This window comes from Talpa occidentalis, unplaced genomic scaffold (assembly GCF_014898055.3).
Source record: "Talpa occidentalis isolate TD23 unplaced genomic scaffold, MPIMG_talOcc4v2.1 talOcc4.15, whole genome shotgun sequence".
In the NCBI taxonomy this organism is placed as follows: domain Eukaryota; kingdom Metazoa; phylum Chordata; class Mammalia; order Eulipotyphla; family Talpidae; genus Talpa; species Talpa occidentalis.
This window is the reverse complement of record NW_023601543.1, coordinates 45633862-45660815: the sequence shown is the minus strand read 5'-3', so window position 1 is coordinate 45660815 and position 26954 is coordinate 45633862. Positions and strand designations below refer to the sequence as shown.

The 26954-nt window shown below is 41.2% G+C and overlaps 1 protein-coding gene across 1 annotated transcript in view; it reads left to right on the top strand.

Annotated features, from left to right (window-relative positions):
- The window catches only part of TAF1 (TATA-box binding protein associated factor 1), a 103968-nt gene extending 89870 nt beyond the window's left edge, over window positions 1-14098 (top strand). Inside the window, 3 exon segments of the mRNA XM_037512272.2 lie at window positions 1030-1186; window positions 9532-9709; window positions 12215-14098. Coding sequence (XP_037368169.1) covers window positions 1030-1186; window positions 9532-9709; window positions 12215-12437 — 558 coding nt within the window. The 3' untranslated portion in view covers window positions 12438-14098.
- Window positions 14099-26954: the final 12856 nt, after the last annotated feature.

The window sequence follows — 26954 nt, the reverse complement described above, 5'->3', positions numbered from 1 at the left end:
AATATTTCAAGGTAAAATGTTGGTTGATCACGTAACGATCATAGTCTTCTATCTGCCCCCATGAGCAGAGTCAGGTACAGCATAACTTAAGGGATGGCACAAGTGTGAAAAGTATATGAGGCATCAAAGCAACCTGACTGGTGACTAGAAAGACCAACTGCATTGAGGCACAATTGCCTACCTTACTGCTACTTTATTGTACTTTACTGTTACTTTACTTTGCTACTTTACTATATATAAATTAAATTTATTTATGAAATTAATTTTTTTAAATTGGCATTTTCTAGAGGTACCAGAAATTACTCCTGATCCAAAGTCAGAAATACTATTAACTGCTCTCGGTCAGGATTCCGCTGGGAGTGTAAAATCCAGAAGGGTTTTTCTGTTTTTCACCAACATAAGCTAAGGAAAGTTTGGGTTAGAAAGAAAAGAGTTTCCTTGTGATGATAGAGTAAGACTAGACCAAGGACCTACCTGGTCTTTGGGATTGTTGTATGCTACACATGATTCACAAGGAATGAAAGGCTGATAATGCATATGCCTGGAACGGTATAAACAGCCTCCGCTAGCTGTGATGTTGGCTGGGATATCAAGGAAGAATGTTTGCTGTACCTCAGTGAGAGTCCTTGGTTATTCACTCCTTCAGTCATGTCCCTCAATGATGTGCTTTTTGTGTTCCTTGCTCAGATGTGGGTAGGAAGACTCTCATGTAGATAATGAAAAGTATAATGAGGAAGTGGAATATGGGAAACCTAAGACTCCAACCCCAGGTAGTGTACTTACAGAAGCTTATGGTTACATAATACCATTATGATAGGATCCCCAACAGAACAGGGCAGGCCAAATCCCAAGGTGGTATCATAGGGTCTCCATAATGAGGACTTTAATCTTTGGCACCAGCTAAACAAGTCTGTCCACCAAAATTTTTAATTTCTTGTGAGGCAGCAGAGGGTGGCGGCACTGGTAATGGCTTCCGGCTCCCTACTCTATCAGTTGGTGGGACTTTAACTCCTAACTGGTCTTACTCAGGAAGGCGAAGATGCAGATGTTGAACTTGCAGATGAAGAGGAAGGAACTGTGCAACAGCCTCAAGCCAGTGTCCTGTATGAGGATTTGCTTATGTCTGAAGGAGAAGATGATGAGGAAGATGCCGGGAGTGATGAAGAAGGAGATAATCCTTTTTCTGGTAAGGTTTGCACCTGTGCTTCTATTCCTGTGTAGCTTACTTTATCAACCCCTGGACTGGATAGAAGTGCTTGGCCACATATGCTATTGCCAAAAGCTACTCTCTTATTGAAGTTCCATTAGTAGACTTTAAGAGTACTAAGCAGTGGCTCACAGGATGATCATATTCTTTTATCTTGAAGGAAGTGAAGAAATAAAATGCAGGGAGTATAAGAAATGACAGTGGAAAAGGCAGTTCCTAAGTAACAACCTTGATTTTTGAATACTTGATAAAGATGAGAAAGAAGTGTTACATGCAACAACAGGGAAGGGAAATTAAAAAAAAATACCTTGTTTTGGGATATTTTGTGGATTAATGACATGGCAGGGGAAAATATAGGAGGTGATCATAGAGAAAAAACAGGTAAGTTGAACTGAGATGGAAAAAGGAAAAGGTTATTTGGATTCAGTTTCCAAACTACAAATCTTGCCAGTTGACCCTGAGCAATTAAAAGAGAAATCTTCTAGGGAGGAGCCCATGCAAGATTCATGTGTCGACCGATGTATGAGAATAATTCATTTTGGAAGACTAGGCCAAAGATATTTTTTTGTGTTTTTTTTTAAATGTTTAATTTTGGGGTTACATTTTTGCTCTTCCATGTGTACAAGTTTTACTCACTTCCACCAAACCACTATGTGAGTACCCCTTTCTTCCTTCCTTCCCCCTGTTCCTCTGATAACCATTAAATTATTTCACTGAGTTCAAGATTTATTCCTACTAAATTTTGCCTACATATATTTTTTCTTGGTATTTATATTTCACAAATGATTCCATCTGATATCTGTCTTTCATTTTTTGACTTATTTCACTTAACATAATCACCTCAAGATCTGTTTTGTCCCAGATGCCACTATTTCATTTTTCACAGCTGTGTAGTATTCCACTGAGTATGTATTACAAAATTTCTTTATCCATTTGTTGTTGAAGGGCACTTCGGTTGGTTCTATGACTTGGCAATTGTAGACAGTGCTATTATGTAAATGGGCATAGGTAACTCTTTTTGTATTAGAGTTTTTATAATAGAGAGTATTGCTGCATCATACAGAATTTCCATTTTTATTTTCTTTAGAAATCTCCATACTGTTTTCCATAGGGGCTGAACCAGCTTCCATTCCCACTGGTGGTGGATGAGAGTTCCTTTTTTTCTGCAACCTCACCAACATTTGTTGATTTCATTCTTTAATTTTATATGGGCCATTCTCACATGGGTGAGGCGCTATCTCATTGTGGCTTTGATTCGCATTTCTCTTACAGTACGGAAACAATTTTTCATATGTTTGTAGGCCATCTTGAATGTCTTTAGAGCAATGTCTGTTTAGGTCCTTTGCCTATTTTTTGATTGTGTGGTTTGCTTTTTTGTTGTTGGATCATGTAAGAACTTTGTAACTTTTGGAGATAAGCCCCTTGTTAGATGTGTGAAATGCAAATATTTTTTTCTCATTCTGTAGATTGCCTTTTTGTTTTTGTGATGGTTTATTTTGAGGAACAAAAGCTTTTGTTTCTCTTGTCATTGGGGTTGAATCTCCAAATACCTCTCTCTGGTAAATAACCTGTAGTGTGTCCCCTGTGTCTTCTTTCAAGTACTTTATGATTTTGTTTCTTATATCTAGATCTTTAATCAATTTGAATTATTTTCTGTGTATGGAGTTAAGTATGGATCTTTTTATTAATTAATTTTTTTAAAGATTTTTATTTATTTACTGATACAAGAACCGGGGTACAGGCCAGATTCGTGGGAGGGTAAGAGTATTCACCAGAGACAGAGTGGGGAACAGAACAGGCAGACTGACTGAAATACACTGCTGAGGGGAGCAGCGAGCGAGACAGGAGAGGTTTGCCATGCCATGTGGGACCCTCGCCGGCCGGCCGGGATCGAACCAGTGCTGCAGAGGCTGCGGACAGCTTCACAGCACTGCGCTCAACCACCTGCGCCACCAGGGGAGGCCCTTTAAGTATGGATTTTGGTTCTTTTTTTTTTTTTTTCTTTTTGCATGTGGCTATCCATGTTTGCCAGCATCATTAATTAAAGAGGCTATCTTTTCTCCATTGAATGACAGTAGCCTTCGCCTTTGTCAAAGATTAATTGTCCAGGGCCTCCCCTGGTGGCACAGCGGTTGAGCGCTGGGCTACAAGGCTGTGGGCAGCCTCTGCAGCACCGGTTCGTTCCCCAGCCGCCGGCGAGGGTCCCACAAAAAAAAAAAAAAATAATAATTGTCGATATTTGTATGGTTTATCTCTGGACTTTGTTCTATTCCATTGGTCTGAGTTTCTGTTTTTGTTCCAGTGCCCTATTATTCTGTTACTTTTGCTGTGTAATATATTAATAGTTTGAAGTCAGAAAGTATGATACCTCCATTTTTCTTTTCTCTCAGGATTGCTTTAGCTATTTGGAGTCTTTTGTGGTTCCATATAAATTTTATTCTTGTTTGTTAATTTTCCTTGAAAATAGTCATTGGAATTTAATAGGTATTGCCTTGAACCTTAAGTTGCTTTAGGTAATATGGCCCATTTTAATGATGTAAGTCTTCAGTCTATCTTTCCATTTCCTTGTGTATTTATTTCTTTTAACAGAGTCTTTTAGTTTTCGCCTCTGTTAAGTTTACTTCTGTTTTTCATTCTTTTTGGTGTGCTTGTAAGTGGGATTATATTCCTTATTTCCCTTTCTTCTATGCATTGTTTACATGAAGAAATGCAACTGATTTTTGTGCATTGATTTTGTATCCTGCCTCTTTACTGTATTCATTTCTTCTCGTAGTTTTTTTGTAGTCTTTTGATTTCTCTAAATATATTAATATGTCATCTGCAAAAGAAGTTTTACTTCTTTTCCAATTGGGATTCCTTTTATACCTTTTTCTTGCCTAATTGCTTCAGCTGGGACTTCTAGGACTCTGTTGAATAACAGTGGTAACGTCTTGTCTTGTTCCTGGTCTTAGTGGGAATGTTTTTAGCTTTTCACCACTGAGTATGATGTTGGCTGTGTGTTTGTCATATGGCTTTTATAATGTTTAGATAAGTTCCATTTATTCCCATTTTATTTAGTGTTTTTATCATAAATGGATACTGGATCTTGTCAAATGCTTTTCGGCATCTATTGAAATGATCACATAGTTTTTATTATCCTTTTTGTTGATCTAGTGAGTGACATTGATTTGCATCTTTTGAACCATCCTGGCATTTCTGGGATGAAGCCTACTTGATTATTGTGGATGATTCTCTTGACACATTGCTTATTCAGTTTGCTAGGATTTTATTAAGGATTTTTGCATCTGTGTTCATCAGAAATATTGGTCTATAATTTCCTTTTTTTTTTTTTTAAAGATTTATTTATTTATTTATTTGTACAAGCACTGGGTACAGTCAGAAGCGCGGGAGGGTGAGAGGATTCACCAGAGCCAGAGCGGGGAACAGAACAGGCAGAGTGACGAAATACACTGCTGAGGGGAGCAGTGGGCGCAACAGGAGAGGTCTGTGCGCCATGTGGGACCCTCACCGGTGGCCGGGGATCGAACCGGCACGCTGCAGAGGCTGTGGGCAGCTTCACAGCCCAGCGCTCAACCACTGCGCCACCAGGGGAGGCCCTCCTTTTTTTTTTTTTTTTTGTACTGTATTTGGTTTTAGGATCAGGGCAATGTTGGCCAGAGGGAGGGAATATGTTGGCGAGTTTTCCTCCCTCTTCCATGTTGTTTTTTTTTTTTTTTTTAAAGATTTATTTATTCATGCATACAAGAACCAGGGTACAGGCTAGATGTATGGGAGGATGAGAGGATTCACCAGCGACAGTGGGGAACAGAACAGGCAAAATGACTGAAATACACTGCTGAGGGGAGCAGCGGGCGAGACAGGAGAGGTCTGCTGCGCCATGTGGGTATCTCCCTGGCCAGCTGAGATCAAACTTGTGCTGCAGAAGCTGCAGACAGCTTCACAGCGTTGAGCTCAACCACCTGCACCACCAGGGGAGGCCCCCTCTTCCATCTTTTTGAAGAGTTTAAGTAGGATAGGTATTAGATCTTTGATGGTTTGGTAGAATTCACTGTGAAAGCCATCTGGTTCTGAACTTTTGTTCTTAGGGAGGTTTTTTATTACTCTTTTAATTTTAGCACTTGTGATTAAACTGTTTAAGCTGTCTATTTCATCCAACTTGATTCAAAATTAATCCATTTCTTCTAAGTTGTCCAGTTTGTATGGAGACTTTTGTAATAGGTTTTTATGATCCTGTGTATTTCTGCAGTATCTGATAGAATTTTGTCTCTTTCATTTCTGATTTGATTAATGGGGTTTCACTCTTCTTTGTAAGCTTAGCCAATGGCTTGTCAATTTTGTTAATTTTTTTTTCCCAAGAAACAACTCTTGGTTTCACTGATCCTTTAAACTTTTTGTTTTCTATTTCATTTATTCTCAGATTTTTATCATTTCTTTCCTTCTGCTGGTTTTTGGATGCTTTTCTTCTTTTTCTAGTTCCTTCAGCTGCAAAGTTAGAGTGTTTATTTGAGATTTTTGTGGGTTTTTTTTCCTTTTTATCTGGGTCTGTATTGTTATAAACTTTTCACGTAGTACTGCCTTTAGAGCATCAGATACTTTTTGATCTGTTTGATTTCTTTATTGATCCGGGAGTTGTTCAGAAGTATTTTGCTTATTCACCACTTTTTGGTTTATTCCAGGCTTCTTTTTATGATTGATTTCTACCTTTATAACATTGTGGTCTGTGAAGATGTTTGATATAATTTCTATTTTTGTGTATTCTCTGAGACATGGCTTATGTCCTATATGACATATATGATCTGTTCTTGAGAATGTTCCATGTGCACTAGATAAGAAAGTGGATTCTATTTCTTTTGGAATAGAGAGCTCTAAAAATGTCCAATAAATCCATCTGTTCTAACACTTTATTTAAGGCCTATATTTCTTTCTTAATTTACTGTCTGGATGATCTCTTCCTTCCTGTCTGTGGTGTGTTGAGGTCACGACAGTGATTATGTTTTTGTTGATACATTGTTTTAGATCTGTTTATTAGTTGCTTTATGTAACTAGGTGCTCCTGTATTAGGTGCATAATATTAATAACAGTTAATATCTTCTTTGTGAATTGTTCCAGTTGTCATTATATAGTGTCCATCTTGGTCCCTAATTTTCATTGTTGAAAGTTTAGTTTCTGTGGTATGAGGATAGTAGTTCCTCCTCTTTGAATTACTAGCATGTATGGATTTGCTCTAATCTTTTTTTTTTTTTAATACTTGCAGTCTTATTTTAGAGTGCCATTTATTTATTTATTTTTAAAGATTTATTTTATTTATTTATACAAGCACTGGGTACAGTCAGAAGCATGGGAGGATGAGAGAATTCACCAGAGCCAGAGCGGGGAGCAGAACAGGCAGACTGACGAAGTACACTGCTGAGGGGAGCAGCGGGCGACAGGAGAGGTCTGCATGCCATGTGGGACCCTCGCCCGGTGGCCGGGGATCAAACTGGCGCTGCAGAGGCTACAGGCTCAACCGCTGGGCCACTGGGGAGGCCCTGCTCTAAGCTTTTATTTTTAGTTTGTTTTTGTCTTTTGGTGTTAAAAGGGTCTCTTATAAGCAAAATATGGATGACCAAAACTTTTTCACCCACGCTGTTAGTCTATGTTTTTTTATTGGTAAATTCAGACCATTCAAATTTAGAGTGAGTATTGATATGAACTGTTATCAGTCATTTTGTTTTTGATTGTTTTACTTTTCTGTTGTTTCTTTTTCCATTTGTTTGTCTCTGCTCTGGTTGGCCTCTCCTTAGTATTGTCTATCAATTTCTTTGTTTCTCTTCATCTGTGGGTCTCTATTCCAGATTTTTGGTTAATGGTTGCCATGAGGGTTTTATTTAAATTCCTGTTTCGTGGGTCCTCTATGAGCTGTTTTCTGTTCTCTGACACTTTTACTACAGTTTTCTGTCCATTTCTTCCTTCTTTTTATTGTTTTGTTGTTGACTCATTATATTCTTGCTTCTGGTTTTATATTCCTGTTCTCATTTTGCTTGGGAATTTGTGTTTCACTTTTTCTTGTGGAACTCCTTCCAACATTTCTTGAAGGGCAGATCTGATGGTGGTAAACTCCACTAGCTTTTGTTTGTCTGGGAAGACCTTTATTTCACCTTCATACTTGAATGATGATTTTGTAGTATGAAGTATTCTTGGCTGACAGTGCTTGTCTTTTAGGATTGTGAATACTACTGTCCACTCTCTTCTTGGCTCGAGAATGTCTGGGTTGAAATTCGGGGAAAGGCTAATTTGTGAGCCTTTATAAGTTATTTTTTCCCTGCTTCCTGCAAAATTTTTTCTGTATTTTTGATTCTTGATAGTTAAACAATAATGTGTCTAGATGTAGACCTTCTCTCATTTAAAAATTTGGGTGTTCTCTTTGCTTCCTGAACATCTATATTTAATTGTTTCTTTAGGCTTGGGAAATTCTCAGTTATTAATTCCTTAAGTAGCATTTTTGCTTCCATTTCTGGGAAGCAAAAGTTATAATTGGGATCCCAGTTATTCTTACGTTTTCTCTTCTAATTGAGTCTGATATTTCTTTTTTTTAAAGGTTTATTTATGCATACAAGAACTGGGGTACAGGCTAGAGGTGTGGGGAGTGAGAGAATTTACCAGTGGGGAACAGAATTCTCTTGAGTCTTCTACATCTGAAATTCTTCTGTCAGTTTAATTCTATTTAAAGTGCTTTCTAAATTTGTCTGCATTTCATTCAGTCTCTTTTTGTAATCTTTTTATATATTCAGTATCTGCTGTGAAGAACTCTCTTTGTTCCTGGATTTCCTTTCTAAGATCTTGTACCTGTCTGTCGTTCTTTGACTAACCTTCCAGTAGCTCATACAGCATTTTTTTAAAGATTTATTTTTATTTATGCATATAAGAGCTGGGGTACAGGCCAGAGGTGCGGGAGGTGAGAGGACTCACCAGAGACAGAGTGGGGAGCAGAACAGGCAGATGTACTGCAATACACTGCTGAGGGGATCAGCAGGCGAGACAGGAGAGGTCTGATGCACCATGTGGGTCACCTCCAAGGCCAGGGATCGAACTCGCACTACAGTGGCTACGGATAGCTTCATAGTGTGGTGTATTAACCCCTTACACCACCAGGGAGGCCCCTCATTTAGCATTTTTAATACTGTTGTTTTGAAGTCTGCCTGATCTATTTCTTTACCCTTTATATTTGACTCAGGATTCTGTTATTCTCAATGTGCTATTCCATCTTGTTTTCAGATGTTCTTGCTTCCTAGGCATGTGTGCTATTTATTTATTTATTTATTTATTTATTTTTTACTTTTTTGATGTGTATGTGTTTTGTTAGTTTGTGGTTGGGAAGCTGGGGATTTAATTTTGTTTCTTTTCTTAGTTTACCTTGGTGTGAGTTGGGGCAGGAGAAGAATCTGGGGCTTTCATACTTGATCTCCATTTGAGGGGTGAAGACAGTCACCTCTGCCTCCTTTTGTTCCTCAGCAAGCTGTATTCCGTATTTGGGTTGTCTTAACTTCCCACCCCACCTCCCTGCTGCTCCTTTCTGCTTAAGATCATGAGTCTACTGGTGGTGGGAGTTAGGACTGCTAGGCTCAGGCTCCAGGCAGGCGGTGCTGCACCTGAATGCAGCGTATACTGCCTTGTTGCTGTGGCCACCAACAATGGCCATTAGCTCCCCACCCCTACCTCTACTACTGCTTCTGTGGGACTGCAGTACCTACATGCCATTTGTTTACTTTCCCAAGGGACTTGAGTTATTTCACAACTTCTCTGCTGTGGGGCTTTTTATGGAGTCTAACCTGGCTCAGCCTGGCATTTCTTTGATCTCTTCTGAGAAGGTGGTAGGGAGATAATTTTTGGTGCCCACACCAACAACGGAGTTCACAGTCTTCCAGGTCTGCACCCACGGAATTCCCTCTGCCCTGGATCATGTCTCTGTCCACTTGGGCTTCAGCAAAGTTTATCCAGGGAATTTTACAGTATACTAGCTTGCCCCAGTGTGGCTTGGGTGGTTGACCCCCAGCCATTTCTGCCAGTTGGGATATCTGCTGTCACACTCCCTTCTAATTCCTTCCCCTCTGCAGTCCCCAACCTTAATTCGAGATCTCTATGGGAAAGTCCTGGTATTCTAGAAGGAATGGAGTGTCTGGATCTTCCTATGAGCGAATATTGTTATTTTTTTTTAGTTGTTTTTAAGGGAGAGAGTGATCCCAATCTCTATTCTGCCGTGTTGTGGGTGGACCTGGAGTCCTCTGATTTTAGGCCATAGATGTTAATTCTGTCAAGCTTATCTCAGGATCTGTCTCATTTCACAGCTATCCAGCTGAGTGAGAGTGGAAGTGACTCCGATGTGGGATCTGGTGGGATAAGACCCAAGCAGCCACGAGTGCTTCAGGAGAATACAAGAATGGGCATGGAAAATGAAGAAAGCATGATGTCCTATGAGGGAGACGGTGGGGAGGCTTCCCGTGGTTTGGAGGATAGCAACATCAGGTAATCGGCAGCAACATGCTACAGGGCTGTGGCAGCAGTACCCAGCTATGATGTCAAAGGGCTCAGCATCAGATTACTTTCATCCATCAAACATTTCCTGAGCACCTACTAGGGCCAGGCACTGTGCTAGTCCCTTGGGGATGCACAGAGGAGCAAGAAATATCCTGCCCTTGAGGAGCTTACAGTCTAGTGGAAGAGACTGATACAACAAAATCATTACAAATGTAATGTGATGAGTGCCATAGCATAAGTTAAATTCAAAGTGCCAAGTCACCACTGAGGAGGGAATGTCTCACTCTGCTTGGAGTAATCAGTGGAGGTTTCACAGATGGGGGAACATTTGAAATTGAACTAGGCCTTACAGAAGTAATGAGTCTACTAAGTAAATATGGTGGCAACAGATGAGGTCTTTAGACATGGAACAGTATGTTCAAAGGCACAGAAATATAACCAAGTATGGTTGAGGGCAACCAGAAATAGCAATGCATTGTATTATAGAGGACCTTTAAGGAAAAGGAAGTAATGTCAAATTTGTGTGTTAAATAACTCTAGGGCAATGAGAAGGATCTCAACTGGGATCCATCTGTTAGGAGTGGGTGAGAGGTGAGACATACTCACTAGCTGTCTAGAGGGGCACATCAGTTGAATTCAGGTAAGATCACATATATAATGACTGGGAATGTCACTGAGATAAGAAAGAAAAACGGGTATTAGATGGGGCTAAGAAAGGAGGAAAAACATGAATTTGTCTTTGGGCTTGTTGGATTTAAGATACACATGGTACATCTGGCCAGTGGTATCCAGCAAGCAATTGATCTTTATTCATTCAGCAAATATTTATTACAAGTACAAAAGCAACTAAGATGCAGGTCCCTTCCTTCAAGAGTTCGCTCTAGTGGGAAACTTAAAACAGGTAAACAGACTGTCACATTATAAGATGAAAAGTGCTATGATGGGCAGCCATGGGATTTTTTAGGACTTGAGTGGAAGTGGGGTAGGGAAACTGGTTAGAAAAAGAAAACCAACCTGAATCAGAATAGGAATTAGATAAATACAAAAACAAAGGTCACTCTAGAAAGCAAGGACTTATATAGAGACACAGAAGCAGGAGCACTGCTAGCTCAGTATTCTTAGAATTTTTGCTTGATCCAACTATGGTTGTAGGAACCATGTGATTTTAAGAGGTAAGCACCAAATCATAAAGGATCTGAAAATTTGGGCAGACATTGAATGAGAGTAATATGATCAAATAACTTCCCTAAGTATCAGAGAAATGCAATAAAACAATGAAATGGAATTTTTTACCTATTAGATTGGCAGTGATTAAAGTGAGTGATAATACCCAATGTTGCAAAAGGTATAAGGAGAAGGATATTCTCAAATGGTTGGTAATGTAAATTGATAAGATGAGGTGGATGGGAGAAAAGTATAGCAATTTATCGTTATAAATTAAAAACTTAAAATGTGCATCCCCTTTAGCCCCAAAATTCCATGTCTAGGAAATTATTCTATGGGAATAATAAAAAACACCTTCATCAAGTTGTTTGTACAAGGATGTTTATCACAGCATTGTTTTTAATAGTGGGAAAATTGGAGACAGCTTAAATGTCCTAGTGACAGACTGTTAATAAATCATGTTACAGCCATGTAGTGGAATACCATACAGCTTTCAAAATGATACTATAGATGTATGTTTATTGACATGGAAAGATGTTCGTTATAATCACTAGTGAAAAAAGCAGATTCTTGAAAAGTATGTAGAGTATTCCAATTTTGTAAATAAAAAAATGTCTAAGCATCTAAGTGAAGTACATAGAAAAAAATTTGGAAGGCTATAAAAAGATTATCTCTGGGTGGTGGAAGTTACTGGTATTTTTTTTTCCTTTTTTTTCTGGTGTATATTCCTCCCCTCCCCTACCAGTGAACATGCATTACTTGTGTGATTTTTTTTTTTTTGAGTAAAATTAAGAATAAACAAACAAACAAAAGTAAAGAGCACTCTGGCAGAAGTGTGAAGAATTAATTGGAGGAGAGCAAGACTGGAGGCATGTGAAGAATGATTTCAGTAGTATAGGCCAGAGATAACAAAGTACTAAGCCAAGGTAGGCAAGGTAGGGATGGAAAGGAGGGGATAGAGACAGGAAACAGTGAAGAGGCAAAATCTTAAGGACTGTTGACTAATTGGATATGTAGATGAGTGAAGCTGCAAGTGGTAGGTGAAATTATGAGGCTATCAGAGCATTTATGGTCATGTAAGTTGGCAGTGTGTTGTTCAGGCTATAGGAAGTTTCTTTCATTCAGGTTCTGGTGTATATGAAGTTGGCATGTTGAGGTTTTTGAACAGGATCATTTTTTTTCTTGGGAAACTGTAGAACAGTCTAGAACCAGACATTTTAGTGTCCAGGGGAGGCGAGATGGGCTGATCCCTTGGTGGCATCGGAGAATGGGAATGGTCAGCTAGAGGATGGTGCCCGAGCTTGAGAGATGACATGTTTCTCTTCTCAGTTATGGGAGCTATGAGGAGCCTGATCCCAAGTCGAACACCCAAGACACAAGCTTCAGCAGCATCGGTGGGTATGAGGTATCAGAGGAGGAAGAAGATGAGGAGGAGGAAGAGCAGCGCTCTGGGCCGAGTGTACTAAGCCAGGTCCACCTGTCAGAGGACGAGGAGGACAGTGAGGATTTCCACTCCATTGCTGGGGACAGTGATTTGGACTCTGATGAATGAGGCTTCCTTTGGGCCTCCTTGGTCAGCCTTCCCTGTTCTCCAGCCTAGGTGGTTCACCTTTCCCCAATTTGTTTATATTTGTACAGTGTCTGATCATGAAATCACCAGATTAACACCTTAGCCTTTAAAAAAAAATAGTAAATGATAATCGCCTCTCCTGATCTTCCTGGGGCAATGATACCCTTTGACTTAAAACCAAGCAACCCTTTTCCACTAATAAAAAGAGAGCAATCTCTCTAGTGCCCTCCTTTAACTCCATTTATTGCTCTTGGTATCATTTTGTTTCCCCTGGGGAAAAGGGAGAAATTATGAAAGGACTAATACCTTTGTGTCCTCTTGATGTGTTAGAAATTTTCCAAGCATGGTATCATCTCAGTTTTCTAATTTGTAGGCTGGAACAAGTGACAACCCCCCTGTTGGGACAGCAGATTTGGTTCTGGTGGACTCTGTGCCACACTAAAAATATAAACCTAATGGACAAACTGCCCATAATTTTATTATTTATTTGGTTATACAGTGCCTTGTTCCTAAATGGATTTAAGGCAAATGACTATAAATCTTTGAAACTGCCTATTATGTCAGAAATGATATGTTGCCATGTAAATGTGTTCTGTCCCTCCCCCACCCTTCCCCTGGTGAAATGGTAGGAAAATGGTAAGTTCCTTAAGGCAAAGACTGTGTCTTCTGTTTCTTTTCATGCTTAGGATATGGTTCTGTGCATGGTAGGTACTCAGTTAACATTTCTAAATTATAAAATTCTCAACAGATTTGTTGTTGAATATCTGCTCCATTATAAGCACTCTATCAGATCCTTGGGATGCAAAGGTTAAATAAGACACAATTCTTTTACCCAGAGACCTCACTATCAAGTTGGGGGAGGGGATGGAATTCCAAACATGTTAATATATCATTACAGTACTGTCAGATTAGTGCAATTAAGGAATTAGATATAAAGTGTAGGGGAAAATAGAGGAGTGATACTGTCTGAAAAAGTCAGAGATGTCTTCCTAGAGGTAATTTTTAAGCTGCTTGTTGAAGAATTAGTAGAAGCTTGCCAGATGAAAAAGTCAGGCAGAGTGTAACATAAAGTGAAAAGGCCAAAGTCTCGAAATGGCAGAGTGTGTTCCTAGTTTGTTTGTTTGTTTGTTTGTACCTGCCTTGTTCCAGAGAGAATTAAGGTGGTTTATGTTCTAGTCCTTCAATGCTGGAATGGCTGGAGATGATAATGAAAGATGGGCAGAAACCATATCATAAAGAGTTTTGCATTTGATGCTCATGAGTGAATTTCATATGGGGAATGAGGAACTCTGGTGGAATGATATAATCAGATATTTGTTCTAGAAATTTCCTGTCTCTAGAATGAAGAATTAGAAGAATCATATGCAACAGACAAGTATGATGCCATTTTTGTAAAAGACAAAACTATTTGTATATATGTATATGTGTTTATATATGCTTGTATATGCAAGGTCTGAAAGGATATATGCTAAACTGTTAATAGTGATAACCTCTGGGACATGGGATTGGAGGAGGGTTATATGGTTGTATGTATACTGAGTGGGGCATTGTGCTTTTATTTCTGTATTGTTTAAATTTTTTTACAAGTATGTGTTATTTTTGTAATAAAATTTTATTTTAAATTCCAGCAGTGGTGTGGAGAATGGTTTGGAGGGGAGCAAATCTATTTCAAATAAAGGGTAATGGAGCCTGAACTGGGTCCATAGCATTAAGATGGGGAGGAGGGGGATGAATTTGAAAGATCTTTAGAGGGTAGAATAAACAGAAGTCGATTGGCATTTGGGGATGGAGAAAGAGGAATGGAAGATGATTTCCAATATTTTGGCTTGGGAGATTGGGTGGATACATGGTTTTATTCATTCATTTGGTGTTTTATCAAGTCACCTATTTTTATCAAGTAGTCTGCTAGATGCTGATACAGAAATGATAGTTCCTGATTGCAGGAACTTAAGGTCTAGAATGAGAGATAGATAAAAATAAGTTTAATAAAAAGTGGTTATGGCAATAAATATTTGCAGGTTTCCATGTGGAGAAGGAATTACCAAATAGGAATTACTATTAAGAATAGGTAGCTGTTCCAAAGGAGACCTTTAGATAGCGCATCAAGAGTAGGGAGGAGTTTGCCATAGTTATAGGGAAGAGGGAAGGTAGGAGGGCATTCTAAGCAGAGAGAACAAAATGCATAGGAACATGGAAGTACATAGTCTGTTCATAGAACAACAGGTAGTTTTGGATGGGTGGAATACAGGGAACATGTAATACAGTGATTACAAAGCTCAGGATCAAAGACTCATTTTGGAGAGATGTCTGGTAGCAATATGAAAATGGGTGGACTAGGGAAGGGTGATGCCAGATGAAAGATGAAGACAAATTGGCAAGTAGGGATGGAATGAGAGGTACTTCTTGGTGACATTGGAAAATGAAAAGTAAAAGAGTGGACCCTAGGTTTCCAACTTGGGTGAATGGTGATGCCATTCACTGAACGGGGTGGGAGGTAGGAGAAATAGTTCAGTTCAGTTGGAAGCATTTAAGTTTATTGAAGTACAATAAATAGAAAGCATAGGATTTGTGCAACCTTGAGAGGAGTAGGTGAGATCACTCAGGAAAATGATATAGAGTCAGAAGATCATGTAGGTCAGAATCCTGGTGAAGACCAATGTTTAGGGATGGGTGGTCAGAAATAGAAGGAAAACCTAGAGTCGTATTTCTCAAGCCAAGGAAGGAGTTTAAGAAGAAAAAAAAAAATTAAATACCACATAGGGGTAAAGTAAATGTAGCATGAGCAAGAGCCTCTGGGTTTGGGAATAAAGTCTCTGGTGAACTTAGTTAGCAAAAGTAACTTTAGAGTAGTGAGATTGGAAGCCAGCAAGCAGGTGAGGGACATGGGGAAGATGAGAACGTGACAGTAGATGTTAGGCTACTCTTTCAAGAAGCTAAGCTTTGTAGGAACAAAGAAATTTTCCCTTCCCCCCTCTTGGTTCTTTTCAGGCTGGTCAAGCAATCACATTAACTGGTGAATTAATGGCAAAAAAGAACAAATTTCATTACATGTGTGTGGAGAAATTCCACATGGATGAGGATTCTAAAACCAATGGAGCAAAATATATATCCTGAGCTAAGGAAGGGGAGGGGGGTAGGGAGTCAGAGAGGAGGGGGACTCATGATGAAAATCAGATTAGACGTTTGCTCAGCCATAATAAGTTTCTCCAACAGAAAGGTTATTTCTGGGAAATGTGCTAATTGTGTAGTAACCCCAATTTTCATTGTCCTGGGACTGGTAAAAGTTTCTTGTGAGTGTACAAGGCCTTGATTGACTTCAGCTTGAAATAAGACATATGCCAAAGTGACATGTTGGGGAGGCTTATTCTTCAGTTGTGAAGAATAAAAGCAGTCTTTAGATGGAAATGAATAAGCATACTTACATAGGCTTAGGAGAGAAAACAAAAGATAGGGAGGGGTTGAAAAAAGCAAGAGAGGATTAGTTATTGAAAAGACTGTTGAAAACAGGAATTGAATATTACCAGCTACCATGGGTAGAGAACTTTGCCTTAGGAGAAGAAATCTTTTCCTCTAAGAGAGATAAGGAAGAATGTAATTACAGATCAGTGTGTAGATAAGGGAATAGAAGGTTTAAAGAGTCCATTCTTCGTAGTTTCCATTTCCTCTGTGAAATGAGAAAGATCATGCTTGTGAGGAAGGTGAAAATGGGATAGGAGCTTGAATAAGTGTTGAACTATTGGGGAGATAATGAAAAATTGGAAACCAGCTAAATGTCCATCAGTAACAGAGAAGTTAAATTGTGGCATTTCTTTTCAGTGAAAAAATACACAACTTAAAAAAGAATGAAGAAAATCTATATTGCTAATTGTAGTGCCAGGATGGGCACAGAGCAGGTTTTCTAAGATTGGGAAGATGGGTAAAGGAGGAGTCCTGGAGTCCTCGGTAGCTTTTGCAGGCTTTTATTGGGATTTTACCGGGTACACAGCAGTCGGGGGCGGGGGGGGCTGACAGGCCTCCCAGTCCCTGGCAAATCTTCACTCTTTGGGGGCTCTCCGGCATTCTCTCGCATGTTCTTCTGGTACTTTTCTTCCGCTCTCCTCCTGCTATTCCGCTGGTGTCCCAGTGATGCCACCCTTATAAGCTCAGTCTCTCAGCTCAGGTGTACCCACTTACATATGCCCACACACTATTCCAGGTGCCCGCCATCAAGCATGCATTCAGGACTGCAGATTCATTATCAGTCCTAATGGTGGGAGGACAGAAAAACCTGATACTTTTTTTACCTTACCCTACACTAATATAGAAAGATAGTCTTGAAAAAATAAGTCTGCAGGGTAAGGTAAAAAACAGGCTTTTCTACCCTCCCACCATTAGGATAAATGACTGAACCCTGTGGTCTGGAATGCATGCCTGATGGCAGACACCTAGAGTAGGGTGTGGGCATATGTAGATGGGATACCGTAAGGTCAGGAATGGACACGGTGCACGTTATCTAATCCAGCAGACGGGGTAAAGGAGGAGTTCTGGAGCCCTCAGTGGTTTTTGCAGGTCTTTTATTGGGATTTACCCTGTACACAGCAGGCAGGGGTGCTGGGGGGCCGGGAGGCTGACAGGCCTCCCAGCCCCCAGCAAGTCTTCACTCTCTCTGGGCTCTCCGGCATTCTCTGCTTCTCTTGGCTTCTACTGGCGTCGCCGTGACGCCGCCCTTAAAAAAAAGCACAGTCTTAGCCCAGGTGAATCCCATCTACTTATGCCCACACCCTACTCCAGGTGCCCACCATCAGGCATGCATTCAGGACAAGGATCCATCATCTATCCTCATGGCGGGAAGGCAGAAAAGCCTGACATTTTTTCCTTACCCTACAGTCCACCCCCTCAGGGTTTTCTGCCATACAATCTACATATACACAATTTTCTTAGCAAACATAAACAATGCAGCCATGGCCCATAAAAGCAAATACATCACAATAGAACAACAAAATACAACAGAACACAAGTCCAGGTAGGGCCCCAACCTAGTGTCAAAAGATGATTATTGGTACTAGCAGATGATCCACCAGATCTGCTGCCGAAGGCACTGCTCATACGAGGGAGGGGAACCACTCATGGCATCTACTGTAACACACCAGGAGCCGTCAGGCTTCCTGGCCTTCTCTGGCTGTAGTCTTGGCTACAAGCCACATACCGCATCCACTCCCAGAATGCACTCACTCCTGGATTGGGGATTCTCTACTCTTTGGGGGTAATCGCCAACCCTCAGGGTTTATGTAAAGGGCAGGACAGGACACAGTGCAGGTTTTCTGATCCCATGCAGACTGGGTAAAGGAGGAGTCAGAGTCCTTACTGGGTTTTTTGCAGGTCTTTTATTGGGGTTCACCAAGCATATGGCAGGCAGGGGTGCTGGGGGGCCGGGAGGCTGGCAGTCCTCCCAGCCCCCAGCAAATCTTCACTCTATCTGGGCTCTCTAGCATTCTCTGCTTCTCTCTCGGCTTCTGCTACTTCTTTCTCGGCTTATTGGCTTCTACTGGCGTCTCTGTGACACCACCCTTAAAAAGCACAGTCTTAGCACAGGTGTACCCACTTCAGGTGCCCGCCATCAGGCATGCATTCAGGATCACAGGGTTCCCTCATCTATCCTGATGGCAGGAGGGCAGAAAAGCCTGATTTTTTTCCTTACCCTAAAGTTTCTGTCTATGGTCACTCCGACACTCGGCTGCAATAGCCACCAATGCGACATGCAGACCCCTGCACTCAGGCCAACCCACTGCACAAGCACATGGGTCGGGGATCCAAACTCTACATGCGACTTGGGCTCCACCCCAAGCCACGTTCCCCACCTGTCCCCCAAGGACGGGTTCCTCAGCTCCTCACCCTCACTCGACAACGAGCAGGGCATCACCCACAGGTGATTTTACGAGACTCACAGGGCTTCAGCATACCCAGGCTGCTTAACAGCCGCTCAGGGCTTCTCAACTTAGCATCAGCCCCAGCTTTTGCCTTCTCAGTTGGCTTTTCTCTGTCTGCCTGCCCAGCTGCTGGGCATACACAGGCTCCTTTTGGCCATCCCACTGGCCACCCCCAGATTCCCAAAAGACATAACCTACCAAGGTCCTCTGCCTTCTGGCGGGATTGTCAGTCCAAGTCCATTAGGCTTCTCCCTGAATCAGCACTGGCGAGCTCCGAATCATGACCCTCTCTTCCTGACGATTCTTGCTGCCTCAGGGGTCGTTGGCTGGTCCTCTTGGGTGTCTCCTCCTCCAGCTGAGGTCTCGTCCCGCAGCTCCCGGACGGTGTCCACCTTCTGTGCCGCCATGGCATCTCCAGTGTCGTCACAAACACAGTCTGTTACTCCTTAGCCCCTCCAGGTCTTTGGAGGCTCCATACCCGTCTGCATGGATAATCCTGCTGACTTACGCCAATTGTAAAGGCAGGATGGACATGGTGCAGGTTATCTAATCCAGCAGATGGGGTAAAGGAGGAGTTCTGGAGCCCTCAGTGGCTTTTGCAGGTCTTTTATTGGGATTTACCCGGTACACAGCAGGCAGGGGTGCTGGGGGACCTGGAGGCTGACAGGCCTCCCAGCCCCCAGCAAATCTTCACTCTCTCTCGGCTTCCCTTTTGGCTTCTCCTCGGCTTCTACTGGCAGCCCCGTGACGCCGCCCTTAAAAGCCCAGTCTTAGCCCAGGTGAATCCCATCTACCTATGCCCACACCCTACTCCAGGTGCCCGCCATCAGGCATGCATTCAGGACAAGGATCCATCATCTATCCTGATGGCGGGAAGGCAGAAAAGCCTGACATTTTTTCCTTACCTTACAGATACACCTGGGCTAAGACTGGGCTTATAAGGGCGGCATCAGGGGAATGCCAACAGATGCAGAGAAGAAGAAGCAGAGAAGAAGCAGAACCACGAGAGAGCAGAGCAGCAGAGACCACCAGAGACCACCGGAGAGCCCAGACAGAGTGAAGACTTGCTGGGGGCTGGGAGGCCTGCCAGTCTCCTGGCCCCCCCAGCACCCCTGCCTGCTGAGTACCTGGTAAATCCCAGTAAAAGCCTGCAAAAGCCACTGAGGGCTCCGGGACGACTCCTTTACCCCATCTTCTTGGGTCATAGAAATCCTGCTCCGTGTCTTCCTGCCTTTACAAAGTCATACAGTGGTAGGCATTGTTTTGTTTCATTTGCTTAGGGGACAAAGAGGAAATGCATTCATTTTTGCATATACTCACAGGAAAGATTGGTCAGGTTGCCCCTCAAACTATCAACACCTCTAGAAGCAAGGTGGAGTCAGTGGAGGGCTCTTTCTTTTCATTGTTAACTCTTCTATTAATGTTTGAGCATTTCTTGGGAATGGGAGCTGAAGAGTGATTCATGAAAGGATTGCTGGCTATTGAATCCACAGATGAGGTTAAAAACCATTAATTTAAAATGATGCCAATTTACTGTGATTTACTTTCAAAGGTCAGCAACACAGTTATCAGGGTATAGTAGCACAAAGGGTAAAACGGTTTGGGGTGAAGACCTGGATATGAAGTAAATTGGTGGCTTTCATTTCAGTAACCATTTCTTGACTTTTGTACCAAGCACTGTGCTGGGTGCTATGGATACAGTGTTGGAGATGGGAAGTTCATACAAGAGTGTGATCAGTGAAATGATAAATACAATGTTGTATAAAGATACAGAGATCAGCTCTGGAACTAAGGGGAGGCAGACCTGAGAGATGACTAGTATGTATTAGGCCAAGAAGACATTGAAGGGTAGGTATTGGCATTATTCTGGGCAGAGAAAATAGCATGTGCAAAGAACACGTGACTGTAAATAGTTAGGATGGTTAGAGCATGGTATACATGGACAGGGTCAGCAAGAGCTGACAGTAGAATTAGCTAGAGTCCAGGTGATGCAGAGTTTTGTCTGTTTTGCGGAAAAATTTGGACTTATTCCTAGAGACAATAAAGACCTACTGATGGACTTGGGTCACTTCAGCAATTCAGGATATGGATTGTAGGAGAACAGTACTGGATAGGGTTGTGGCCTCTCAGGCAAGATATGAGTCAGTTGTAAGGCATGAACAGTGGGCAGAGATATGAGAAAATGTAAGAGGTAGAACCTTCAAGCGACAGGTTAAATAGGGGGATGTTTCAGTCAATTAGTCAATCAAATATTGATTGAGCTTAGTGGATGTCAGGCATTATTCCAGGTGCTTTGAATACAGCAGTGAATAAAACGTCCTTTCTCTCAAATAGCTTAGAGTTTAGTGGGGGAGCATGGTTACCTTTCCCAACCCATCTCCTACACCCTAATATAACCAAAAATTTATGAGGAACAGAAGAGAGTTTAGGTGGGGGAGATAGATAATAAACAAGTAAATAAGAGTGAGAAGTACTATGAAGAAAAAACAGTGATAGCAGGGGATATGGGGTGAAAGTGCTAATTTAATGGTCAAGAAGACCTTGCTCTGAGTAGCTGTCATTGGCATCAAATATGCACATATTGCTTTGATAAAGTTAAAACTTTCTTTTTAATTTGAAAAGGTAATCAATGAAAGAACCACAAAATATTTATTTTGGAAAATGACAGATTTGTATTGCTATGTTTGCAGTGACTTTTTAGCACAGTTCCAGTGTCCCCACTGGCCCTCAGCCTCATAAAAGATACTTTCAAAGATGGCTAAGGAAATCAGCCATGGTGAGGAAATCAGATGGTGAGGAAATCAGGATACACTGTGTACAGGGAAGCCAAAGGAAGAAAATTTCAAAGATGGGGGCCTCCCTGATAGTGCAAGGGGTTAAGTCTCAGCACTATGAAGCTATTAGCAGCCACAGTAGCACGAGTTCAATCCCTGGCCGGGGAGCTGACCCACATGGTGCAGCAAACCTCTCCTGTCTCACCTGCTGCTCCCCTCAGCAGTGTGTTTCAGTCAATCTGCCTGTTCTGTTCCCACTCTGTCTCTGGTGAATTCTCTCACCCCCTGCACCTTTGGCCTACACCCCAGTTCTTGTATGCATAAATAAAAATAAATCTTAAAAGAAAATTTCAAAGATGGAATGGTCAGCAATTTCGAGTACTTGCAGAAAGGCCAATCAGGTAAGGACTAAACTGGTTTGTCATTTGGACTTAGCGATTGGTGAGCTTAGTGAAAACAGTTTCTTTGCAATAGTGGTACAGAAACTAATTCATGCATACAAGAGCTAGGGTATACGCCAGAGGTACGGGGGAGGGAGGTGAGAGGATTCACCCAGAGACAGAATGGGGAGCAAAACAGGCAGATCTACTGAAATACACTGCTGAGGGCAGCAGTGAGACAGGAGAGGTCTTCTGCACCATGTGGGTTAATAACCCCCTGCGGGGGATCGAACTCATGCTGCAGTGGCTAATGATAGCTTCATAGTGCTGAGACTTAACCCCTTGTGCCACCAGGGAGGCCCCTGGTTAAGTGATTCTTATCTGAGAAGTTTGTTGTAAACTTTGATTCAGCAACATAACTAACGTCATCCTCTTTATCAGCTGTTCTCAAACTACTCTGTCAAAATGGGAGTACAGATTACTTACCATAAATTTAAATTCCTAGGTTTAGAATGTGCATGTTTAATATGCACCTTGAGATGCAGATAGTCTTTATTAACAGCAACAATATTAATTATCCTTTGATAAACTTCAGAAGAAATATTGAGTCACATTTTTTTCATGACTATCCTATTGCAAATTTATCCTTTGCTTTTTGGCTCATAATAGTAGTCAAGGTTTTTTAAAATAATATTATGTATCTAATTGTTTACAAATATAATACATCAACTATGACAGCTTAAATTACATAGAAATTATAAATTCTGCAAGTTGGTTTAAATGAACATACAACTTTCGAAGTAATTTCTTTTAAATTTTGCCTGTATAGATTTGGATATTCTACATTTTGGGGACTCGGAATCCAGTGTTTCCAGTCAACTTCATATTATAGCTATTCAATTTGTTTAAATACCCATCCATCCTGATTTACAATAAAACAAAAATGTGCATTTAAATCCTGTGTTTGTAGCGCTCTCTCACTTATATAGTATAAATAAGATCTTCAGTCAACTAAAAATTTGACTCATGAATCTGTAATCTATGTAAGAAGTGGACAAACGAAGGAATAAGCAGAATTAAATGATACTTTAGTAGGCAGAGGTATGTCCTATCAATGATCACAAAATTGCTCCCTCTTCCAGTGTTTCTTCCTTTGTGATGAGGACTGCTTTAAGGGGAAGAAGAGGCTGTGTTAGAAAACCAGAAGCAAATAAATGCTCAAAACTAGACAAATAGCTAAATGTTTAAAGGAAAAGGAGTTTATAAACAAGAAATGAAGATTGTTAGGGTGCCAGAGATATTTTGCTTCAGTTTTCCCTATTGTAAGAATATCAGAATAAAGTATATGTAAAAGGGAAAAAAAGTGAATGTATTGGAAGCAGTTTTAGACAACTCACTTCCTAAATATCTTTATCCTAAATTTTGACATAATGCTTATCTTTTTTTAAAAAAAATCAGCATAGCCTGGGCACATAATATGAGCATTAAGACAAGAGTTTAAAGCTGTAACATTGGTCTGGGGAAAAGTTTGGGAGGGGGACCTCCCCTTCACCTCCTTTGGTTCCTTTTTCTGGAGAGATTAGCAAGAGAAAAGACAAATCTAATTTGTTGCATGCTAAGGTCCATAAAATAGGGAAACCTAGTGAATGACTACAACAACCAGTTTATGTAGTTTTTAGACAAAAAAGCAATAAATCTGTGAAGAATAGGACAAAAATTCTTGACAGTTTTGCATTAGACAAATAATGTGTGACATTTCCAGACACTATCTCTGCTGGTAAGGGTATCTGTCCATCTCTGTGATGGGAGGGTACCTTTCACTTAGATTTATTTCCTGCTTTCAGAGGGAACAGAGAGGAGAGTCAGAAAATCACTGCTTTTAGGAAAGAGGAAGGTTTAATAGTCCACTCATTTTTTTTCATTCAAAATAATATACTACTTTGGCACATTTGGGGGCTGCCTGATCTGGGATTTGACATTGGTCTATAACATGTAACTTTTCAGGTGTACAGCTTTAAAACTTCTTATTCACTACATCGTAATCCTCCATCACCATAAAATAGACTCCAGTCTACATACCCTTACCTCTTCCCTTCTGGTAACCACCAATCTATTCTGTTTCTAAGAGTTTTAAACCAGTCTTTGTGGGGCCTCCCTGGTGGCGCAAGGGTTGAACACAGCACTATGAAGTAATCTGCAGCCTCTGGCAGCACAATTTCGATCCTTGGCCAGCCAGGGTGAGCAACCCACATGGTGCAACAGACCTCTCCTGCCTCACCCGCTGCTCCCCTCAGCAGTGTGTTTCCCTCAGTCTGCCTGTTCTGCTCCCCACTCTGTCTCTGGTGAATCCTCTCACCCCACCCCACCCCACGCCTCAGGCTGTACCCCAGCTCTTGTATGCATAAATACATAATTTTTTTTTAAAAAAAAAAGTCTTTTTGTTTGTTTCTTCCCCTAATGCCCTGACATTTTAGGATAGGCTTTCATTAATAAGCAAAGGATCTAGATTGAGGGGAGTGAATGGGACTTCTTAGATATGTGGTGGTGAAGAAACTCATCAGAATCTGGGAGGAGCAGTTTGTTTTTCAGCCTCCTAAGTAATAGGCCTGCGTCCCTCTTTCCTAATCCCTGATTTAGACAGTCAGGTGAGTTCCTCCAACATTGCACAAATTCTAAGGTCTCAGTACTTAAAAACCCATTGATGACTCTGGTTTTTCTTCAGATCATGTAAATCTTTCACCTTTTACCAAACTCAATCGATTCTTGTCAGTGAGGGGATTGATTTTCAGCCTCATGTCTTTGTTTTGCTCTATCAAACAGCTCTCTCAGCCTGTCAAACAGTGGATCTTAATGAATCTTAATCTGTTTGGGGAATATGGACAATTTTGAAAATGTGGTAAAAGCTGTGGACTCTATCTACTTCCAGAAAAAAAAAAATCTGTTCAAGGGTATATTAATAATATCCAATGTTTCTTTGATTACTGGTTAAGAAACTAAATTTAAAAGAAGTATAATCTGAGCTTTATATTTTTTAAAGATTTATTTATGCAAGAACCAGGGTATAGGCCAGATGTGCGGGAGGGTGAGAGGATTCACCAGAGACAGAGCGGGGAATAGAACAGGCAGACTGATGAAATACACTGCTGAGGGGAGCAGCAGGCCAGACAGGAGAGGTCTGCCCCGCCATGTGGTGACCCTTGCCGGCCAGGATCGAACTGGCCCTGCAGAGGCTGTGCACAGCTTCACAGCGCTGCGCTCAACTGCCTGTGCCACCAGGGGAGGCCCTAATCTGAGCTTTAAAGTCATTTTCTCTCTGAAGGTGTCTTGTGCTCTGGTGAGCCACTGTTAAAAAAGGAAAATGTATAAAGCTACTGGGAAAGCTTCAGAACTATATTGACTTCATCTCCCATTCTAGCAGAGCACAAAACCAGAACTTTGCCATTTATCTGACTCTCCTTTATTTAAAATAAATACTATGACACAAATAAAAGTAAAACACAAACTTTCTAGGGAAAGTTTATAAGGAACCCCCTAAGGGCAAAAGTCCTGGTATGAGGATCTATACATGCTGAAAACAGCATGTGCAGAAATGGAAAGTTTAAGATAGGGAACCTCTCAGGGCAAAAGTCATGGTGTGAGGATCTTTACATTCTGAAAATAGCATGTGCAGAAAGCAATAGGTGTTACAGTTAGAGTAGCGTAAACACTGAGACTTTCCTTGACTTTCTCCTTATTTCTCAACCTTGTTCTCGTATGCATAAAAAATAAATCTTTTTAAAAAAGATAAGGAAAAATATTAAAGGCTGTTTCCTTTAATAAGGAAAAATATTAAAGAATATATTGTACAAAGGCACCCTGATCAGATGTTCATCAATTTCTTAGCAGATACGTTCTTTAAAAAAAAAAAAAAGATTGATTTACTTATGCATACAAGCACTGGGGTGTAAGCCAGAGGTGTGGAGGGTGAGAGGATTCATCAGAGAGAGAGGGGAGCGGAACAGACAGATTGACTGAAATACACTGCTAAGGGGAGCAGTGGGTGAGACAGGAGAGGTCTGCTGAGCCATGTGGATTAGCTCCCTGGTTGGCCAGGTATCAAACTTAGGCTGCAGTGGCTGGCTATAGCTTGATAGTGTTGTCTTTAACCCCTGAGCCACCAGGGCATCAGCAGATACTTTCAAGGATAGAGAGAAAGGAATGACATATTTAGAATTATAAAAGACAAAAACTATCAGCCAAGAATATGCTATTCTGGGCCTCCCTGGTGGCGCAGGGGTTAAAGTCTCAGCATTGTCAAGCTATCACCAGCCACTGTGGCCTGAGTTTGATCCCCAGCCAGGGTGCTACCACATGACTCAACGAACCTTTCCTTTGCCATGCTCACTTGCTACTCCTCTCAGCAATGTATTTCAGTAGATCCGCCTGTTCTGCTCCCCACTGTGTCTTCTGGTGAATCCTCTCACCTCACGCATCTCTGGCCTACACCCCAGTTCTTGTATGGATAAATAAAAATAAATCCTTAAAAAAAATGCTGTCCCGCAAAATGATCATTCAAATGTGACACAGAAATAAAGGCTTTTCCAGGCAAACAAAAGTTACGGAGTTTTCCACCACAAGGCCTGCCCTACAAGAAATATTGAAAGGACTTGAAAAAGAAAAAGAACACAAAACCTTGAGCGAGAGGATTACTAGTAATGCATATAATCAGAAGTATGAACAAGAATAGCATGAGACAACAATAATAAAGGAGAGGAAAAGACAGAATCTATAGTCAAATGAGGCGGCGTAGAGATCAGCACAAAAAAGATTTTTAGATATAGAAAATTTCATACAGCCATGGTGGTAACAACAAAACAAAAATCTAGAATAGAGACACTTAGAAAAAGAAATAAAGGAACTCAGAAAACTACCAGGGAAAGCCATGAAAGTGAAAAGGCAGATAGAAACACATGAGAAAATACACAACAGAAAGATAAAACAAGAAAACAAAAGCAAGACTAGCAATAAATAAGACTTATTTACTAATAATCAACTTAAACATGAATAGTCTGAACTCAGCAATTAAAAGGCACAGGATGGACAAGGAGGGCTCTGCCATCAAGGTGAACTGTGGGCACTGGGAAACTGTGGCCCTTGCCATTGCCGGAAGCCAGGGATCCCACAGTCTCCTTCAAGGACTGAGAGAGAGGGAAGGCTCCGCAAATAAAGGTGAGCAGGAAAGCACATGCTGAGCAAGGCTGCTGCAGACCCCACACCACTGTTTTGCAACTGAGTAGAGAGAGAGGGCTCTGCCATCAAGGTGAACTGTGGGCACCAGGAAAATGCAGCCCCTGCACCATACTCGGAAACCGGGGACCCCATGATCCCCTTTTGGAACTGAGTAGAGAGATATGAACATATCAATATTAACTCTAAATGTAAATGCACTGAACTCATCAA